General features: G+C 38.3%; 1 protein-coding gene across 4 annotated transcripts in view; it reads right to left on the bottom strand.

Moving 5' to 3' along the window:
• Positions 1–19,078, bottom strand: part of CNKSR2 (connector enhancer of kinase suppressor of Ras 2) — a 273,991-nt gene that overhangs the window by 36,661 nt on the left and 218,252 nt on the right. For all 4 annotated transcript variants that reach the window (XM_003415953.3, XM_003415954.3, XM_023555163.2 and 1 more), the window contains 3 exons: positions 17,277–17,344; positions 11,141–11,241; positions 7,923–8,469 (listed from right to left, as the gene is read on the bottom strand). In XM_003415953.3, the coding sequence (XP_003416001.1) occupies positions 7,923–8,469; positions 11,141–11,241; positions 17,277–17,344 (716 nt within the window). The remainder of the gene's footprint in view (positions 1–7,922; positions 8,470–11,140; positions 11,242–17,276; positions 17,345–19,078) is intronic.

Raw genomic sequence — 19,078 nt, 5'->3', positions numbered from 1 at the left:
TAGAATTTATTCTTTTGCCATTGAAATCTGGCTTCATTACTTATTAACACTGCTGAGTTTTTTTTCCCCTGGGCTGATGCATGGCTACTGGTTATTTGCTAAAGTACAAGTTGCAAGCTTGATACTATTTGCAAACTAGTTAAGATGAAGCTAGGTGATGGGCAACTTTCAAGGGAGACCCAGGCCTGTAAACCGAGCACTGACAGTGATTTGAGTCATCCTTCTTCCCTCCATAGGTGCCATATTTTGGTGGGAAGAGCAATTGCCTAGGGGTGCTGGAAAATCTGGTTTCTAATTCTGTTTATGACAATGAGCTAGTTAGTTTACATGGCATAGCCTTGTGGCCTTCATCTTTGACATGGGAGTAACACAGGAGAACGATTTCAACATAGAGAACGTGACTATAAATGAGCCACAATACAAAGAGCAGTAGTTCTTAACATTCCAGCTCTGTGGTTGTCGGCAGGAAAAGGGTATGCCGTACAGATGCAGCCCCGTCTTTCCTTTTACAAAATATCGAAAAATGAAGAATTTTGCAATGTTTTGATTCCTGTTTTATATCACACAATGAATAAAACAATAAGTTTATTAAAAAATAGAAAGGAATTTAGTGACCAGAAGGGTTAGTTATTATTTGTTCTCTCACACTATCATTCATTCAATAGTGCCTGGCCTACTATGTGCTACTGTTTTAGGCACTGGGTGTACAAAACCAAAACCAAACCAAACCCACTGCCGTCGAGTCGATTCTGACTCATAGCAACCCTACAGGACAGACTAGAACTGCCACATAGAGTTTCCAAGGAGTGCCTGGCGGATTCAAACTGCTGACCTTTTGGTAAGCAGCTGTAGCATATAACCACTACACCACCAGGGTTTCTCTGGGTGTATAAGATGGGAATAAAATCCCAGCTCTTAAGCAGCTTTTATTCTGGTGGGTGGAGATGAAAAACTAGTGCACAGTATATAATATTATGCCCATAGTGACAAAGGTATAAAGAATATAAAAGAGGAGAATGTACCAGAGATGGGGCTGCTAATCAAAAGGTCGGAGGTTTGAGTCCACCCAGAGTTGCCTCAGAAGAAAGGCCTGGCAGTCTACTTCTGAAAGCTCAGCCACTGAAAACCCTGTGGAGCACAGTTCTACTCTGACACACATGGGGTCCCTGAGTCGGAATTGACTTAATGGCAACTGGTACCAGAGGATGAATGGGGGCAGTGGGAGCGGGGGCATCTGGGTCAGACTGGATTGTCAGCGAAGGACTCTCTGAGGGGAAAACATTTGAACTGAGACCCTGATGGCAAGACCTATAAATACATATTTCAGTAAATATGTATGAGGTTATTGCTTTTGGAATTCAAGGTTTCTTTTGAGTTCCCAAACGTCCACAGTCAAAAACAGAAGAAGTAGTGAGTGATGAGAATGTGAAATGAGAGAAATTTCTATTTTAGCTCCTAGAATACAGCTGATATGGAAACACACAAAATTGCTGACATTTTGTCACTGTGACCTACAAAAAGAGCAATTCGTGTGGCTCAACTGAATAGCTGGAACTGAACAAAGATAGGTCATGTAGTCATGTAAACACTCTTTAGTGGGGTTTTCCGGGGTTTTTTAGTGGCACAATGGTTAAGCACTTGGCTGCTACCTGAAAGGTCAGCTGTTCGAACCCACCAGCCACTCACTCTGCAGGAGAAAAGACTTGGCAGCCTGCTCCCATAAAGATTAAAAAAAATCCCATAAAGATTACAGCCTAGGAAACACTATGGGGCAATTCTACTCTGTCCTGTAGGGTTGCTATGAGTAGAAATTGACTCGAGGGCACACAACAACAACAGTTCACTATTTAAGTACTGTAATTGCCTTCTTTGCCTAAATTCAAATCTGCATAAAATCTACATACACTTACATAATCATATATAACATTGGACCCACTTACGATGTGTCAGGTATGGCTACTAGCATTATCTTATTTAATCGTCACATAACCTCAAAAGATAAAAGACACTGTTATATGATTTAATGATTAAAAAAATGAGGTCAAGGTGTTAAGTAACTTGATCAATCACACAACTTGCAAGTAGCAGAGTGACAAAGCAAGAATTTGAACTGAAGAATGTCCCAAAGACTGTATTCTAAGGTAGGATCACTTACTAGTTATAGTAAAACATGCTTATTCAAAAGTCAACAATAACGATATCAGGCTTGCCACATTTTCAGGGTTGTATAATATTTATCCCCTCTTTCATATATCTAGCGCTTCTACAGTGCCAAGACTTTTTAACGATGTGATATGATCTGGTGTATATGTTTGCATATACGTATTAAAAGAGTGAAACACTACTTGAATGAAGAAATTTGAAGACATAACACACATAGTAGCAGAGCTGCTCTTGTAGAAAGTAATGACAAGCAGCTTGGTCACTTCTTTTCTTCGTGATCTTAAAAAGTAATCAACTTCATCTAAACTAGTCACAATGATTTCATTTTCCTTGCTGTTTAGGCATGGTCATGTTGATGGTGAAACTTTGGCCAGTAAGATGTGGGGACTTATCTGCTGCAAGAAGCCAGGGAGAGTTTTCCTTGATCTTACCAAAAGGACTAAAGATAGGGCCTGGCTTTTGGCTCTTTGGATGCTGTCTTCTGAGAAGGGATGATTGGAGCTGTCGTTTGAGGCTTGAGATCAAGGAGGGAAGCCTCTTGGCATTACAGCAAAATTATCTCAGAGTCCTGACATCGTAAAGCCACTAAATTTACCCCACATCAGCCCCACCTCTGACCTCCCTGTAAGCTAATAACTTTTCCTCATTATTTAAGCCAAAAAACCAGGGAGTTTTGATAAAAACCCAATTTTTGTTTTTATGACCAGTATCAGAATTATAGCTGGACTCTATATCTAATCTTCAGTGTTTTATGTCTCCCTAAGAGTCTTCAAAATCAGACAATAAGGTATCGAGAGAATATTTATTACTTTATATATGTTTCTGCATATTTTCTTTATATGTACTTTTTACATAACCAGCCAAGGATGCCGCCTTAAACTTCTTTCTGACTGTACTGCATGTCTTTTTATTCACTTTGCTTATATCCTTCTCTATCTATTCCCTTTGAAAGAGCCCTGGTGGTGCAGTGGTTAAGCGCTTGGCTGCTAACCAAAAGGTCGGCGGTTTGAACCCACCAGCTGCTCCAAGGGAGAAAGATGTGGCAGTCTGCTTCCATAAAGATTACAGCCTTGGAAACTGTATGGGGCAGTTCTACTCTGTCCTGTAAGGTCACTACGAGTCAGAATCAACTCGGTGGCACATAACAACATCTATTCCCTTTAGACCGGAACTATCATTTGAGATTATTAATGATTATGGTCTTCCAAATTCTTTGTTTGTGGATAATTTATCTTGACAACAAATAAAACAGTGCAAAGTGCTGCAACATTTTTCTTTACATGTAACTTATTCCTTTTTTCCTTTCAACACGATTTCATATTCTGGCAATATCTTCCCTTTGCACACACATCTCATACCTGAATGTTCTTCAGAATAACATTCGTGGCTTTTAGAAAATCTTCAGGAAATTACTCTAGGACTGTTAAAGTGGTTGAAGAGGATTAATGCATCTTCTTCTGCACTGTACTGGTAGTCATTATCCGGCCTCTCTGGCTAGATCATTTAGGATACTAAGCCACTGAGCTGCATATTCTGGGCAGCTCCTAAGTTATCAATGGTGCACAAAGGATGTTAGATATTACAAATGACTTTAAAATCTATTTCTCAGCAGATCTCATTTTGAAAGCGTCAATAAATTTATCAGGCAGATAACTTGATGCATATAGTAGCTACAAAGTAACAGACTGTATTTCCCCTCACCCTCCTCTGCCAAAAAAAGAGACCTAGGTTTTGCTTTACCTAGCTAAATATACGTGCAAATTAATTGAGAATACTGGTAGATTATCCCCAAGACAATGAAAAAGAGCACATTATAACTCCATTGAGTAAATGAAAGTATCAAAAATGTATGGCTAGGAAACAGTACCTCTATAACTGCCGGGGGAAGTCAGCAGGATTAAGGGATAAATCTGGCAAAAACTTCATCTAAATTGCCCAGTACGGCAAAGGAGAGAGATATTGAAGCAGACTTCAAGACGCATTACCGAAACAGTATTTTGGTGTTATGGCAGACGATTTCTGAATGAAATGTGTTTTTATACTTCGTCCCACATTTTTCTGATTTATACTTCTTAGAATCTATACAACCTGACATAATTTATACTTTAATTTAGCAGAGGTATGTAAAGCCCACACCTCAATAAGCTTCAAAACTGCTAATTGGGATGATAGAAAATTACTTGTCACATCTCCCAAATGCCACTGAAGTAGGTCAGGATAATTAATATGCAAGCTGACTTTTCAGTGAAAGGAAAACAAGACAGGTCTCACCTGTGTACTTTTAGTACCATCCACTTTAGACTAAAATGAGTTCAGTCTGGGAAAAATAGCAGAATGAGTCAGTTAAATAATTAAATTTAAAAATAAGACAAAAGGTAGTTCAGCCATGAGAAGACAGATTGAAATCTGTCTTAAGGGCTAAATTTATACCTCATAAAAAAAAAAAGGGCTAAATTTATACCACATAAGCAGGGTCAAATTCCATATCTATAAGGAAATCGAAAAACATTTAGGCCATGAATTTAAGAACATCTTGCTTCTGTCTAGACTGTTTTATAAGCTCTATATTAAGGTAAAGTGTAACATAAATTATAGAAAGGGGTTTGGTTGATGACATAATTCTTTACCCTTAAGGTAAAAAAAAATAATAAAAAAATAAAAGTCCATATTTTCATGGTTTCCTTTTTTTTCTCCTATTACTCCTACCCACGACCTGCCTGAGGCTTCCTATTTTTAATTTCTTGGCAAACTGAGAAAAATGTTTGGAGACAGGGACATTAAACTTATTTTCTCTGCAGGTCTGTACTTGATTAGTACAAATTCACTTTAGTAGGTCAAACCAAATGCTGGCCTCAGAAGGATAGTTAGTAACACACTGCTGTTGGACTTCCATTTTCCAGAACCTGAATTGCCTGCTGAGCCACGCAGCAGCAGAGTGCTGTGTGGTGGGTGGCAGGCACATAAGTCTGAGGCTGATGTAATGGCCATGGCTCCTTTCCCATGTATAACTTATGCTCTGTTGACATAACACCAGGCAGCTTGGTTGGAATATGCAGCCTGGAATATTTACTCCCAATGGCCAATCCAGGGTAGCCATGAACATGACATCCCCTTCACTAAGCCTTCAAGATTCTTTTGAAAACACTGATTTTAAAGCTGATGTTTCCCAAAAGAAGTGCTCATCAAACTGCATGTTCCTAAATATTAGAAATAACAATACAGAAAAACCATCACTAGAAAGGCGAACATACATATTCCATTAAATAAGAAGCATCTTCTGGGCAAGAAAGAAATGCACTGCTCTGTTGAGAACAGTTTGAAGTACACTGAGACATCAAGTGGCAAGATTTATGGAAAAACACCCAGAGAGCAATGGGGCCTGAAAGATGGTACACCACCCACCACCTTTAGTGAAGCAGATCTGACTGAAATAGCATGAATTGTCCTACAACATTTACTCATAAAGACAAAATGTGCAATAACAAATTTACTGACATACTGTCTAGGACTGTTCTGCTTTATTACAACTATTCCACAAAGAAAGAGCCCACTGGGCTGGGGGCTGGGGGGTGGGGGGTGGGGGGAAGTACTGAATAACTGCCCACTTAATTCATCTGGGAACCTTAAGAAAAAATAAATCACGCCAGGATTGCATTTACATGGCTAAAAATAAATCTAATATGCAGAAAAACAGAAAAAGTTAAGAGATGCTAAAAGAAAAAACATCAAAAGCAATCTAACGAGAGATGCTCAGTGGAGCACTAAAAAACCTGAAGGAAGGGCAGCAAAGGCACCGTGCTTTCCTTTCACATTCTGGGACACGCTTTCTCCTTTCTAGTCCTCCCTTACACTATGGCTAGGAGGGAGCGTTAGGTAACTAGCTTGCCCTAAAAAAGACAGCTTCAGTGACTTCTACCTGTAGGGATGTTTGCCCATCAGAATTCTCTATTTTCGAGGGCTGTGCCTCGTTTCAAACCAAAACTTTTGTTTGTTTGTTGTTGTGCCTCATTTCTGGCAACAGATTTGGTTTTTTGGTTTTGGTGCCTAATTTTAACACAATTTATTTAAAAATGGCTGAGATGAAGTGTTTTCTCCAATATGTTTGTAGAATAATAAATAAACCTCACATATTGAGTTATAGCTGTTATGTAGCACCTGGATGACAGTGGAAGTGGAGTTTCTAACTCATCTTTAGTTAAATCTTAGAAAAAATTTATTAATCCTGTTTTTTTTTTTTTGCTAATAACTGTAATATTAAACATGAATTAGCATGCTTGCCAGAACTCCTACAGAAGCCTAGCATGGCTCCTAAATATTTCTTTCACAAGACTCTTATATGATCTCTAATAAATGTGAATGTTGGGAGGGCTTGGCAGGTAATGGATGGTCATTACCTTCCCTGTACCAACAGTGTACCTTTTATAATGCTCCTCCTGGAGATAATGGCTAAAATATACTTCATATGGAAATGGCCTTAACATATGAGTTTTATCATAAGCGATGCTTATATTTTGTTGGTGAACGATGTGATTTCATTCCCATTAAATAATCCAATGAAGAGTCATACCCTAAAAGGAAGCCCGCTGTATTCTCTAGTCAATAATCTCCAAAGTGACTCTCATTTTCAATGAGCCAAGGTCGACATCGACATGAGGCTCCTGACCTGTTGGTAACCTGTGAGCTTTGAGTTGTTTTTCCAGTTGTGATGAACTTTCACTAGCACATCCTGTAATCAAAGTCCCATGTACCTGCCAAATAGGTTCAAAGATACAGTCTGTACCCTTAAGAGAGGAGCCTAAGGCCCTCGGGGGACCAAACCAGTAGCTGTGGCTTCATCAACATTGGCTCAAGTAAGCTGCACCAACTGACTCAAACTTCATTTTGAGTAAAGAGATGCAAACAGGTGTATACTATTTCTTCCATAACTAATTTCTTTTTCATTCAGGATTTATAGCCAAGCCTAGATTTTATTTCTACACTAAAATAACTATGTTACAGCCTTTTCCTTCAACCAGCGTGGGTTTCTGAACTGGCGCATCAACATTAGTTATAAACAGATGCTTGGTATGGCACGTTGGATAAAGAGCTTGATCACTAGTAAACATATTCTTAATGCTAACAAGGCAGAGGGTAACTTAATTGACTTGTCTCCCTTAAGAGCTGATGCACATAAACCGAATTTGGCAATCAACATACATACCAAGAGAGTAGATGGATGCTTTTGGTAACTTGGTTTCTAGAAACAAGCTCAGCTCTTTGGAGTTGACAGAAATGCTATGTGAAATTTCTTGTTGAAAAAACTGCCTTTTCAATTTTTCCTTTAAATCTTCTGACAGTGAAAATGGAAGATACGTGTGTGTGTGTGTTCACTTATCCAGCCAAAGCTCTTCTAACACTCTGGTATAAACGTTTATAGTTCCTTAACCCAGATTCGGGGGTCAACCACTGTGGGCCAAAGGGATGATGCATGCAAGTGAGGCGAAAGTGGATAAGTGAAGTTAAGAAAAAGCAAATGGGTGGTTGGAGAAAAGAATTATTTGCTCTAGCTGTGGGTGTCCTGGGATATAAGCTTCATTGCTCATCATTTTTTCCCAAGTAATTGAAGTTCTGAAAGTAAGGCATCAAGGTATACCTAACTTCTTACGCAGCAAGACCATTATTTTAAGAAAAAAAGAAACAAAATTCTATTTTCTTAAAATAAGTTTGAAAAGATCAAGACTTTCTATATACAGGCTAAGAATCTTCATAAACATACTTACTTTTTTCTCCTACGTTTTCCCCTGCTGCCTCCCCTTCCTCCTCCTCCTCCTCCTCCTCTTCCTCCACCTCTGTTGGCTGCACATCGTCCTGTGGATCACAGGCACTAACAGGCGCATTCGGACAGCAGTGGTTGAACCCGCTATCTCGAGGCAGAGTGAAACTTCGAGGCTTGCCCCCGTTTCCATTTAACACTTGCATCCTCTCGCTCTCAGCTAAGGGATATGGCCCATAGTGATCCTGTAGGTGGCACTTTTGAGTTGGAAGGGTGGACTGCCGCCTGTGCTCTGGGGAGATGGCCGCGGAGTCAGAGAAGACAGAATCCTCCAGAGGCAGAGTCTGAAGATAGTGTAATCCTGAGCTTGTCAGTGGTGTCTCAATTAAATCCTGCCAGGAGCGGCGCTGACTGGCTGTCTTGCGTATGGGTGACACTGCACTGCTCCCAGTCACTTCTTGGCGAAACTCCTCATGAGAAGACTGAGACTGAGAGGTCTCTGTGGAGGAAAGCCGGCTGTGTTTTGCTTCCACGTAAGGACTGGCACAACTCATCTGTGGAGGATGGAAAGGAGCCCCTGATAAGTCACTTCAGAGATAACAGGCCAGTTCTACCCCTGAGGAATACATTGGGTTGTCACCAGATAATACCTAAGTGGGCAGACTCTTATCTAGTGAAGTTAATAACTATTCCAGTTTTCAGATATCTCAAAAGTAGCCCCCAGCTTACATTTCAACAGATAGAGGCATGGATATATTGAAATACAGTTACACTAGGCTCTCATGAAAAAAATCTGACACATGAATGCAAAATTTTACAACAATAAAAGTAAAAGAACATGTGAGTGCTTAAAAAATGTTCAGCAACTGAACAATTCTGGTTTTAAAATTTCTACACATTTGAAATCCTGAAGAGGTATTGTTCCCCAAATTTGTACTTCCAGATTTTATGTAGCTTGAGATGAGCGCAAAGAGAGAACCTTTCGGATAGGAAAACAAAATGCCGATAAACAAACAGAATCATTCCTCTTCTTCATGGAAAAGCTGCCTTATGGTCTTGTCAATTTTCAGGCACTTTCTAGGGTGTTAAAAAAGAAATGAAGCCCTAACACATGCTACAACACGGATGAACCCTGAAAACATTATGCTGAGTGAAATAAATCAGTCGCTAAAGGAGCAACACGATGAACGTAATTAAAGTGCACTGATTTGTACATTTTCAAACGTTGAAGTGGCAATTGTTTTTCACATGTATATTTATCACAGTTAAAAAAAAATGTAGGCAGATAAGATTATACCCTGATGGGGATTAACACTTGCCCTGAGCACAGACGCTACAGGGTACATAAGCACCAAAGAAAAACAGAAAATTTTTATCCCTGGAATTCAAAGTTTGAGAATATATGTCATAGTACAAAGGCTAGTCCAGAAAAAAGATTTGACGTCAAGTGAACAGTATAAAATACTTGCAGGTACCCCTACTGCAACAGCCTTAATCTAGCTCTGGGGGCTAACAAACCTGCCCAGGCCCCTTTCTGGGAGGAGGAGTCAGATTTATTCAATATTATCATCACAAATAAAGCTGGGGTGGAGGCCAGGACAAGCTGTGCTGCTCCCCTGGGTAAAGGAGAAGAAATTACTTGGCATTTTCTGTGGGCAGTAGGTTACCTTTCCACTTGTCTAAAAAATTGTGAGTAGTTTCTTTCTTGAAATTCATAAGTTTAAAGGGCTGTTCAGTGAAGCTGAAGGTTTCCTTTCTTCCTCTTTTATAGATATTTTAAAGGAATTGTTCAGATCATGACATTTGAGGGAAACAGGAAAAATACAATAAACTAAATTTGTCACCAACTTCCTTGTTTTCTTTCTATAGCTTCTCCCTTGCACTCTGCTGCATTAGGTAAAGTACCGACTTTATTAAAGAAATGTGCATACAGATGGGGCAATTCTGCAGCTTTCCCCACGTCTCCTCCGTCATCAAGCACTTCTATTAAAAATGTGGCTTCCCTTTTCGTTATTAGCCAAAAGTGCCCGTTCATGTATTTCAGAAATATTTATTAAGCACTTAATAAATAAGTGCCAGTGCTGTGCCAGCCCATGGGAATGTACAGATGAACAGAACAGAGTCTCTCTTCTCAAAGAGTTCACAGTCTGGTACAGTGAACCATTCACAGGCCCAAACATTCTGACTTACTATTATTCAGTAAATATTCTGATTTACGATATTGGGCCTGAGCATCTCCATGTCTAAAGTGTTCCAGAGGTGATTCTTATACACAACCAAGGCTGAGAAGTAGCCTAAAATTATAGCAACATCTTGCACAGTACTTTTCTTATTAAACTCCCCCTGAACCCTGAGTAATATGGAGGCTGAATTGGATTGGCTGTTATTGCTGCCTAAATCCAGCTTCCATTTCCTATATAGGAGACACAGTCCCAAGTGAGGCAGAATGGATTCTTACGGTTAGCATGATCATGTAATGTATTATCTAAACTGGGTCACTACTGAGATACTCGGTAATTCTGATGGGGTATAGTTCCAAGCAAACCAGGACAGTTGTTTACCTGATTAAAAAAACCAAAGTACACTCTATACACAAATAATTTACACAGGCTTAAGAATTCCAGAGCAGCACAGAAACATATACATTAAATCTGATCCCACTGCTGACTCAAAAGTAACACACCAAAACGTGTTCAATACAGATGTAATATTGATCTTCACGAGTTGCTTCTAAAGGACATAGGAGTGAACTTGATTAGTGTGGAACCCTGGTGGCATAGTGGTTAGGTGCTACGGCTGCTAATCAAGAGGTTGGCAGTTTGAATCTACCAGCTGCTCCTTGGAAAATCTATGGGGCAGTTCTACTCTGTCCTATAGGGTCACTGTGAGTTGGAGTCAACTTGACGGCAACGGGTTTCATTTCGGTTTGGTTTTAGTACGGTTAATTTATAGATCTTTTCCTAAAAAAATTTTTTTTGTTGTTGGTATTTCTATGAAGGCTAGCCTGACACAAACAGTATATTTTCCTAATAAAACTGGTTAGCTATTTATACTGCCTGGAATCTGTGGTGACTGTTTCTCCTGATTAAACATTCTTCATATACTTAAAAAATATTTCCTTATTGATTTTAGACCTTTAATTTTCTTTCCCCCTCAGAAACCCAAAGTTTGACACACAATCTACTACATAAATTTCTGTTAAATATACTCCTGTTGTTAACTTACAGAGGGAGGCCGTGGGTATGTGTCATAGGGGGGTGGAGGGCTGTCTTGTTTGGGTGTTGATGGAGTATCTGCTTCTTCCTTGTCACTCTCACTCCAGTAATCTGAAAATTCACACATGTGGACACATCAACATTCTATTAAATGGTTCTGGCCATATTTCCAAAAGTACACACTATCATTTAACAAAAGAAAATTTAAATTCCAGCCCTACATCTCCCACCGCCCCCCGCCCAGCCTACCAATTTTTATTTTCAACTGGATTTTCAGGAAGAAGGACGAGTACAATCACCTAATTGCCACCACCTTTCAAAGCACGTAATTAAATGTAGTCACAATTTTAGGGAGTTAAGAAAAAGACATTGCATAATCCAAATCAGGTTCAGGGTGTTTTAGTTTCCAGGTCAAATTATTCCGAAGCTTCAGTTGATGGATAATGTTATATGATGTCTCTTAAAGGTGTATTGTTTTATCCTAAAGATGAATACTCAAAGAAAAACAACAGATACATTGCTGTAGATCTCTACAAATACAATCAGCTCTAAAAATAATGCTCCAAATTCTCTTCTCTGGCTTCAATTCACTGGTTATCTAACAATCACTGTTTCCAGAGTCACGCTGACATCAATCTCTATAACACCATACTCCCACCTCTACTTAGAAACACATGGCAAACTCCGATTCTTGCCAAATGCAAAAGGGCAAATCTGCTGATGTGGGCTGAAAGTTCCAAACTTCCAGAACTACTTAAAAGGGTAGAAAATACAAGTCGCTAGACAAACTGACTTGGCAGACCCAGGCAAGAAGGAAGGAAAGAACTCTGAGGTACCACTACTGGAGTAAGTTAAATGTAGCAGAACGGCCAATAATCAGAATTGTTCTCAAACACCCTGTATCAGTTGGGTTAATTTTTTATGTGATTTACAAGGAAAAACTCAGAATTATTACCCATACCAATGTCAGATGATTAAAGAAAATAAAGGCATTAAAGCAAAAAGTACCCTATTCTTATGAAAAAACAAATTACAAAAGAATCATTACAGGCATTAACTAATATTTAGATTTAGGTGAAAAATCATAGCACATATTTTATAGGAACACCTCGCCACACAGCAATTCCAAAATTGTAAAATTTGAAATATATTTTCTTTGTGGTGCTGACTGATATTAATAGTAGCAATTACAGCTAATGTTTACTGAGTGCTGACTATATGCCTGCTAGAGAGCAGTAGAGCTGGGATTTGAACTAAAAAATTGCCTTGTCCTAAAGCTTTGAAGACTGAGTCACTGGGACTCTTGTATTAACACAGAAAGAGAATTTAAATGTGAAGTACATTCACGACCATTTAACCCCCTTCCCCACCTCCCGCTGGTATATATAAATGGCTATTCTGAATAGACATGATTCAGCAATGCAGACTGGGAATAAAACAAATCGCTACTATATTCATGCCTCACAATACAAGTACTTTGAAAATTCTATTTCTACATTAATTTATCCCCTTTGAGTAAAAGATAAAAAAAAATTTAAGCAAGGATTAATTAATTTAAATTTGATGTCTGTTTCTTACATTGGATCAAGCTGGTGACAGCCAGTGTACTAAGTTTCCCTTCAAATATGAATTGACACAATTGCCCAAAAATTAACCCAGCAAATACTGGTGGAAAAAGCATGAATTAGAGACTCAGACAGATGTAGGTTCAATTCTTGGCTGCACCACTTACCATCTCTGTGCACTTGTGATGGTTACTTAACCTCTGAGTCTGTTTCATCATCTGTAGAAAGGAGCTAATAATAAATACCTTTCAGAGTTTTGTGCATGGGGGTGGGTGGGGGGGTGAGTGGGATGGGAATAGTAAATAAGGTAAAATATATTCAAGTGTCTTACACCTTGAAAGCACCTAATAAATATTAGGACCCCTTCTTCTTGGGTGAATTTATGGGTAGTTTTTATGCCAGGACAGTCTGGCCTAGATTGCATAAGTGACAAACGCCTGGTGTTAGTCTTCTTAGACGTTAGGTTTTTCTTGCAGCAAGTTCCAGCAATGAAAAGTAAATTCTAGATTCCTGGGGCCTGGGTTGGGTAGTTTTGTGGGAGCTTGAAATACTAGTGGGAAGTCACTGCTAGCAGTGAAGAAATTAACCTCTTCCGACCCCCCAGCAGCAGGCTTGCCAAGATCAATCCTCCCCTTATCGTCTCCACTATATTTCCAGAAACTGCAGCACCCCTGCTGAGTTTCTCCTTGATGTTTACACTGGCACCTTGGGGATTCAAAAGTTAGCAATCTCAAGTGGTCCTTATTAGCACACTGAGGAGATCACCATTTTATCAAGGGCTCTATAGCTGTCACCGTAAGTGACAGGTTTTGGGAGACTCTCTCTCTCTTCTTTTTCCCTTCAGCTAAATTAGGAAGAATTCTAGTTCACTACTTGATGCATGTTTTAGTTTATCAAAAAGCACCATCAATCTAAAGCTTTCTTAGGTTGCTAAGGAAAGGATGAAATACCATTTTGCAAACTACTATATTTCTCACACTGAGCTGTGTATCTTTGTGAGAGCAATGCCAGAGATGAGGCTACAAAGAAAATCTAGTCAGGCATTTTTGGGTTTGCGTGGAATATCAGAGGCATGCACGTTGCTCAGAGGCTGAAATTAGTCTGACTTTTATTCTAAGAGCAAATTAATTTCTTTTCCTTAGCTCTCTATATAGCACAAAACACATACTTTCAATGTCTCTTACAGTGATACTGAATTTTGTAAGTAAATGATCATGCCATCGCTGGAAGTGGAAAACTTTTATTTTTCATTCTCATGTTGATAGCAAAGGATAATTTGAGAAAAATTGGCTTTTTTTTAGAACTAGCAAAGAAATACAATATATTGCATTTTTTAAAATAATTAAAGCCTTACAAAGACCTTATATCTGACTGAAAATAATGTAAGATGGACTGACTTGAAGCCAGAAAAAAAAGAAAAATAGGAAAACACTTAGCACATAATCAGCCAAATTGTGACCTTGGCAGAATTTAGTGTAACAAATAATGAAAGGGAACGTCATATCCTTTACACTTCTGGAGTTAAAGACAGTGAGTCACTAAACTTTTATTTAAGTCAAAGAAAGTCACCTCTAAGCTGCACTGGGCATTTAAATAGAGACACTTGGCAGTCATTCCTTTGGATCTTTGGGAAATATTCCTAATCCTCAGAGCCGCATCTTGTATATAAAGCTTAACTTCAGCACTGAGACTGGTACTCAGGAGATGTCAATTACTCTAAGGAGCATGGAACAGATGGCTGCCCAGTGGTTTTCTATCTAAAACACTGTGTGACCTAATCATGCAGAAGGGAGGGAGTCCAATATGTTTGTGTCCTCTATTAAAATGCCTGAGAAACATTCACTCTAGGTGGAAATCAAAATTATTTCAGAGATTGAGGTTCCATATATTGGAACTACTAGCTTCTGCCTATGATTTTCTACCACACTCCAGTCAGTCTATCTGGATGGCTGTATATCACCTTCATTAAATTCTGAATATGCCATATGTACTAAAATGTAATACTTGCATCAAAGAGGACAGCATGAATCCGTGGACTAAATACATTTTGGAACCCGCATGCACTATATAACTTGCCAGTTTTTTCATCCATAATGAAATTTGGCTATATAATACCAAGCATAAATGTATGCTTCAAGATAATGCTGAGTGATAAAATACAGAAGCCTGAAAATCCTTATTCATGCAAACTGACTGTTTCCAAAGATTCCTTTTTCTATTGAACACTGTCCACACTTCTAATTCTTGCATCTTAAAAAAAAAAATCAGAAACAGATTTACATGTACTTTTAAGGGACTGCTTTATGCCTTTTAAAGGAAATTGAAAAGGCAGGCTGATTTTTTTTTTTTTTAGTATTATTACCACAAATTTAGGCCTAACAAATTAAACTGAGGCATGAATGTGAGGAATAAACTATTAACCATTCAGAAATGTGGCATAATGACTGATCTGATATTTCGTAGTCGTGGCTGAGATCTGCCTATGCACGCCGATTTGATGGCCATAGCTTCCACGTTATTTGTGGAATGATTCATGCTGTACCACTCCCAGGAAGGTTTTGTTGTGTTACTTCCCTGGGTCCACATCCTTCCCACTCTGCGAGAACCAGTTTAGATAACAGAGTCAACATAAAACCTTCCCCCATTTTCCTCCTGGAAGGAACCTCTGAAGCCTCTTACTTCTCATGGATCTTGATTAGTATTTCAGCTCTATTACATTGCGCTTTCTATATTGTACTGAGTAATGTAATTTCAGGCAGGATAGGTGCCTAGTTCACCTTTACACAATTAGAGTGCCTAATTGAGGGCCTTACACAGAAGCACATAAAATTGAATAAAATGTTTTCTGTCCTTCTTCACCACCAACTTTAAATCAGGCTCAGTAGACACTTTCTCCAGCAAGCATTTCTAGACTAACCACACCTCCTTCTTAGGCTTTTTTTTTGTTGTTAGTTTTTAGACTTTGTATCTGCTTAGCAATTTTTTTTCATCAGTTGCGTACTGTACTTATTACTCATTTACCCTTATACTGCTCTTAAATTTTTCTTAAGCAACTTTAAGTGTGTATTTTTGAGGTCCTCGAGGTGATAAATTCCCATTGGCAGGAACCATGTTTTGCTATTTTTTGAAATTTTCCTGCCCTATCTCCTCACTTCACCTCCCCAATTCCCTCATCCCATGGCCCTAAGCCAGGAGTCAGTAAACTACAGCCTGAGGGCCACATGTGGTCCTCTGCCAGCCTTGATACTGATCTGTGCGCCAAGAATGGTTTTTACCTTTTCAAATGAAGAAAAATTAAAAGAAGAATATTTCTCAACTCATGGAAACTTTATGAAATCCAAATTTCCGTGTCCACAAGTAATGTTTTGTTGGCACACAGCCACATTCACGCATGTGTGTCTATTATCTACGGTTGCTTTTGTGCTGCAACAGTAGAGTAGTTGTAACAGACTGGCTGGCACACAAAGCCTGAAATATATACTACTTGTCCCTTTATAGAAAAAAATTTGCCGGCCCTTGCCCTAAGCATTTATTGACATTGGTTTTGTGATCTGCTTATCTTCTTTAGATCTGTATAGCCTTTAGTTTTTTGATATTTTTCAAACTTTTGGCTAAGATTTTACTCTGAGTTGGAGAGAAAACTGAATTTTCAGAATTTCCCTACCGACAAACTAGCTATGCCCACTGGAAAGACAACTACAAGTATGTATGTGTATCATCTATGGAATCCTTTTAACTTTAAGCTCTCTCAAATAACTTCAAAAAACTATTATGTTTCCAAGGGTTATATACAGCAAACACTCTTTGGGAAATGGGAATCTATCTTAGAATGGTGATCACAGCTTTTATTACTGTTAAGATTTCAATGCCGCATCATGACATTGTGCTTCATGGATCTGAGGTCAATACCATGGCAAGTTCTGTAAGACACAGAGTTATACAGTAACAGAGCTGAGGAACATAACCAAATGAGATAATTTATCGAAGAAAGTAATATTGAAGAAGGGATCATTAATTTGAGCTCTTTGCGTAGAAGGTCACTTACATGTCTATGAAACTGTTAAACAGAAAAAAAAAATCCACCACCAAGGACATGGAGCTGAGTCAATATATACAATTATGCCACTTGCCACTGCTGTTGAGTCGATTCCGACTCATAGCGACCCTATAGGACAGGGTAGAACTACCCCACAGAGTTTCCAAGGAGTGCCTGGCGGATTCGAACTGCCGACCTTTTGGTTAGCAGCCATAGCTCTTAACCACTCTGCCACCAGGGTTTCCATATACAATTATAGGTTTAAAAAATTTTTTTCCCCATAAGAAATAGACGGAAGGAGCGGGCAACCAACAGGAGAGAACTCTACATTACCTGCTCAAAAAATTTGAGAGTTCATTCTCTTTCTGTTCGATTTCCTAAAACTTACCTATGAGGTGCTATGGTCTGGACACAGAGTGCTCAGAAGAGAAATAACCACAACTGGCATATTCGTTTTTTTCTCAAGTGACAGCAGTGAATCCTTGCATCTTGCAGGATAATGGCAAGAAAAAATTACAGCGCAATTGTAAAAAAAATTCCTTTACCTTGTTCTTGCTTAATCCTCTCCCTTTCTGCATATCCTGCAGTCAGCATATTAATTCTGTTAAGCCACCTGAAAAGACAAATATTAAAATCATAATTTCTTAATACTTTACTTCTTTAGAAATATTTAAGACATTTAAGAATATGTGGAGTAATTTTTCATGTGTTCTTTTCTACTCTTGACACACAGAGTCTTCGATGAGCTATTAAGTTGATGTAGTACAAATTGCTCCCACACTACAGATGCTATTCCAATAGAAAAATCTTGAGCACAAATCGCTCTTAACATCTGTAACATGAAAGGGCTTTGAGATGCTCAAAGCCCCATTAATTCTGTTGCTTCAAATGTAGAAGCACTCCGAATATTGCTGCTGTTCTCTTTCTTCGGAACAAACACTCCTTTAGAGATATTGAAACAATATCAGGTCTAATTTGTCCTCATAAGGGGAAGAGTTATGGAACTTGCCAGTGAACATAATAATTCTATTATGAAATAATAATTTTGATGAAGCACATTTAAGTTTAATGACACAAGAGGAAAAATATCTTGGGGGTACTTCTGAAACTTGTCTTTAAATACAAGGGTATTAAAATGTCCAAAAACACAATGAACATATACAAATTTTAACTTCTGCTTAGGTCCTGAAAATTTATTTTCATGGGCAATAGTAAGTTCAAAATAAATCTTAGTCTTCTTTCCTCTTTCAGTTGTGCTGCTATTGCCCACGTAGGGGACTTCCTGAAGTATGGTTTCAATCTCCTTCTTTTGTCCCACCAGGGCTTTTCCTGTGTTCATTATTCCAACTATTCACGTTGCATCAGATTATCAACTCATAAAATCTTTAAACTAACATGACACTTTTCCACTGGTAAATCCTGAGCTATGATCCAAACACTTTCCCAAATCAGAAATTAAGGGAGGACCTACCTGCCAAACTAGCTTGGGTAAGTGTGGAATCACTAGTATAGTTAACATCATTGAATTGTAGAATAATCTAATCCAGACATATTTTTAAGAAAAGAAAATTTCATTTGAGAGCTTTTTCTCCTAAGATAGTCTGATTAATTCCCCTGTCAAGTGGAAGATGACATTCTGTGAAGTGACTCATATATGTCATCATATATATCAAGTGGTTTGAATGGTGCATTAGATACTTAGAATATCTTGAAAAGGAAGGAAAGTTGTATCTTAAAATCACATCTATGAAATTTAATCCTTAATTTTAAGAATAACCAAACCAAAAACCAAATTAGCTGTCATCATAAGTCACTTACATTCCAACTTTATTTTGACAAAACATACAATGTAATCATCACCTCAAGTATGTCTGGGATGTAAAGAAGGGACTGGAGTAGAAGCGGAATAAAATAAGAATTGAACAAACAAATTCAGCAGCATGGTATACACACACACACACTCCAGAAGATTATAAACCATAATCAAGAAGTCAACTTCATGTCAAATAATCTTTTAAAATTGACTAATCATTGTAAAAGGTCAAAATTAAAATTTAGTCTATTGCTTATTATAGGGAGAAAGGGGTTGACTTTGTACTAAAAGGTAAATTTTAATACTCTTGAGAAAGACTAGCCTGGTGCTGTTTTGGGTGAAGATGATAATAATACTACTAAAGGAATATTAATCATTGAATTTTAATCTAGTGCCCTGTATTTACTACTATTTTTTTTTATCTCAGTGAAACTACATTTTATCAGAGGTCTGAAGTACAATGTGGCCCTTATGAGACTAACTGGAAAACTAAAAAGAGGCTTCTTTAATTTTTCAATCCCACAATATTTATTA

This window comes from Loxodonta africana, chromosome X, assembly GCF_030014295.1.
Source record: "Loxodonta africana isolate mLoxAfr1 chromosome X, mLoxAfr1.hap2, whole genome shotgun sequence".
In the NCBI taxonomy this organism is placed as follows: Eukaryota; Metazoa; Chordata; class Mammalia; order Proboscidea; family Elephantidae; genus Loxodonta; species Loxodonta africana.
This window is presented reverse-complemented; position numbering and strand designations above follow the sequence as displayed.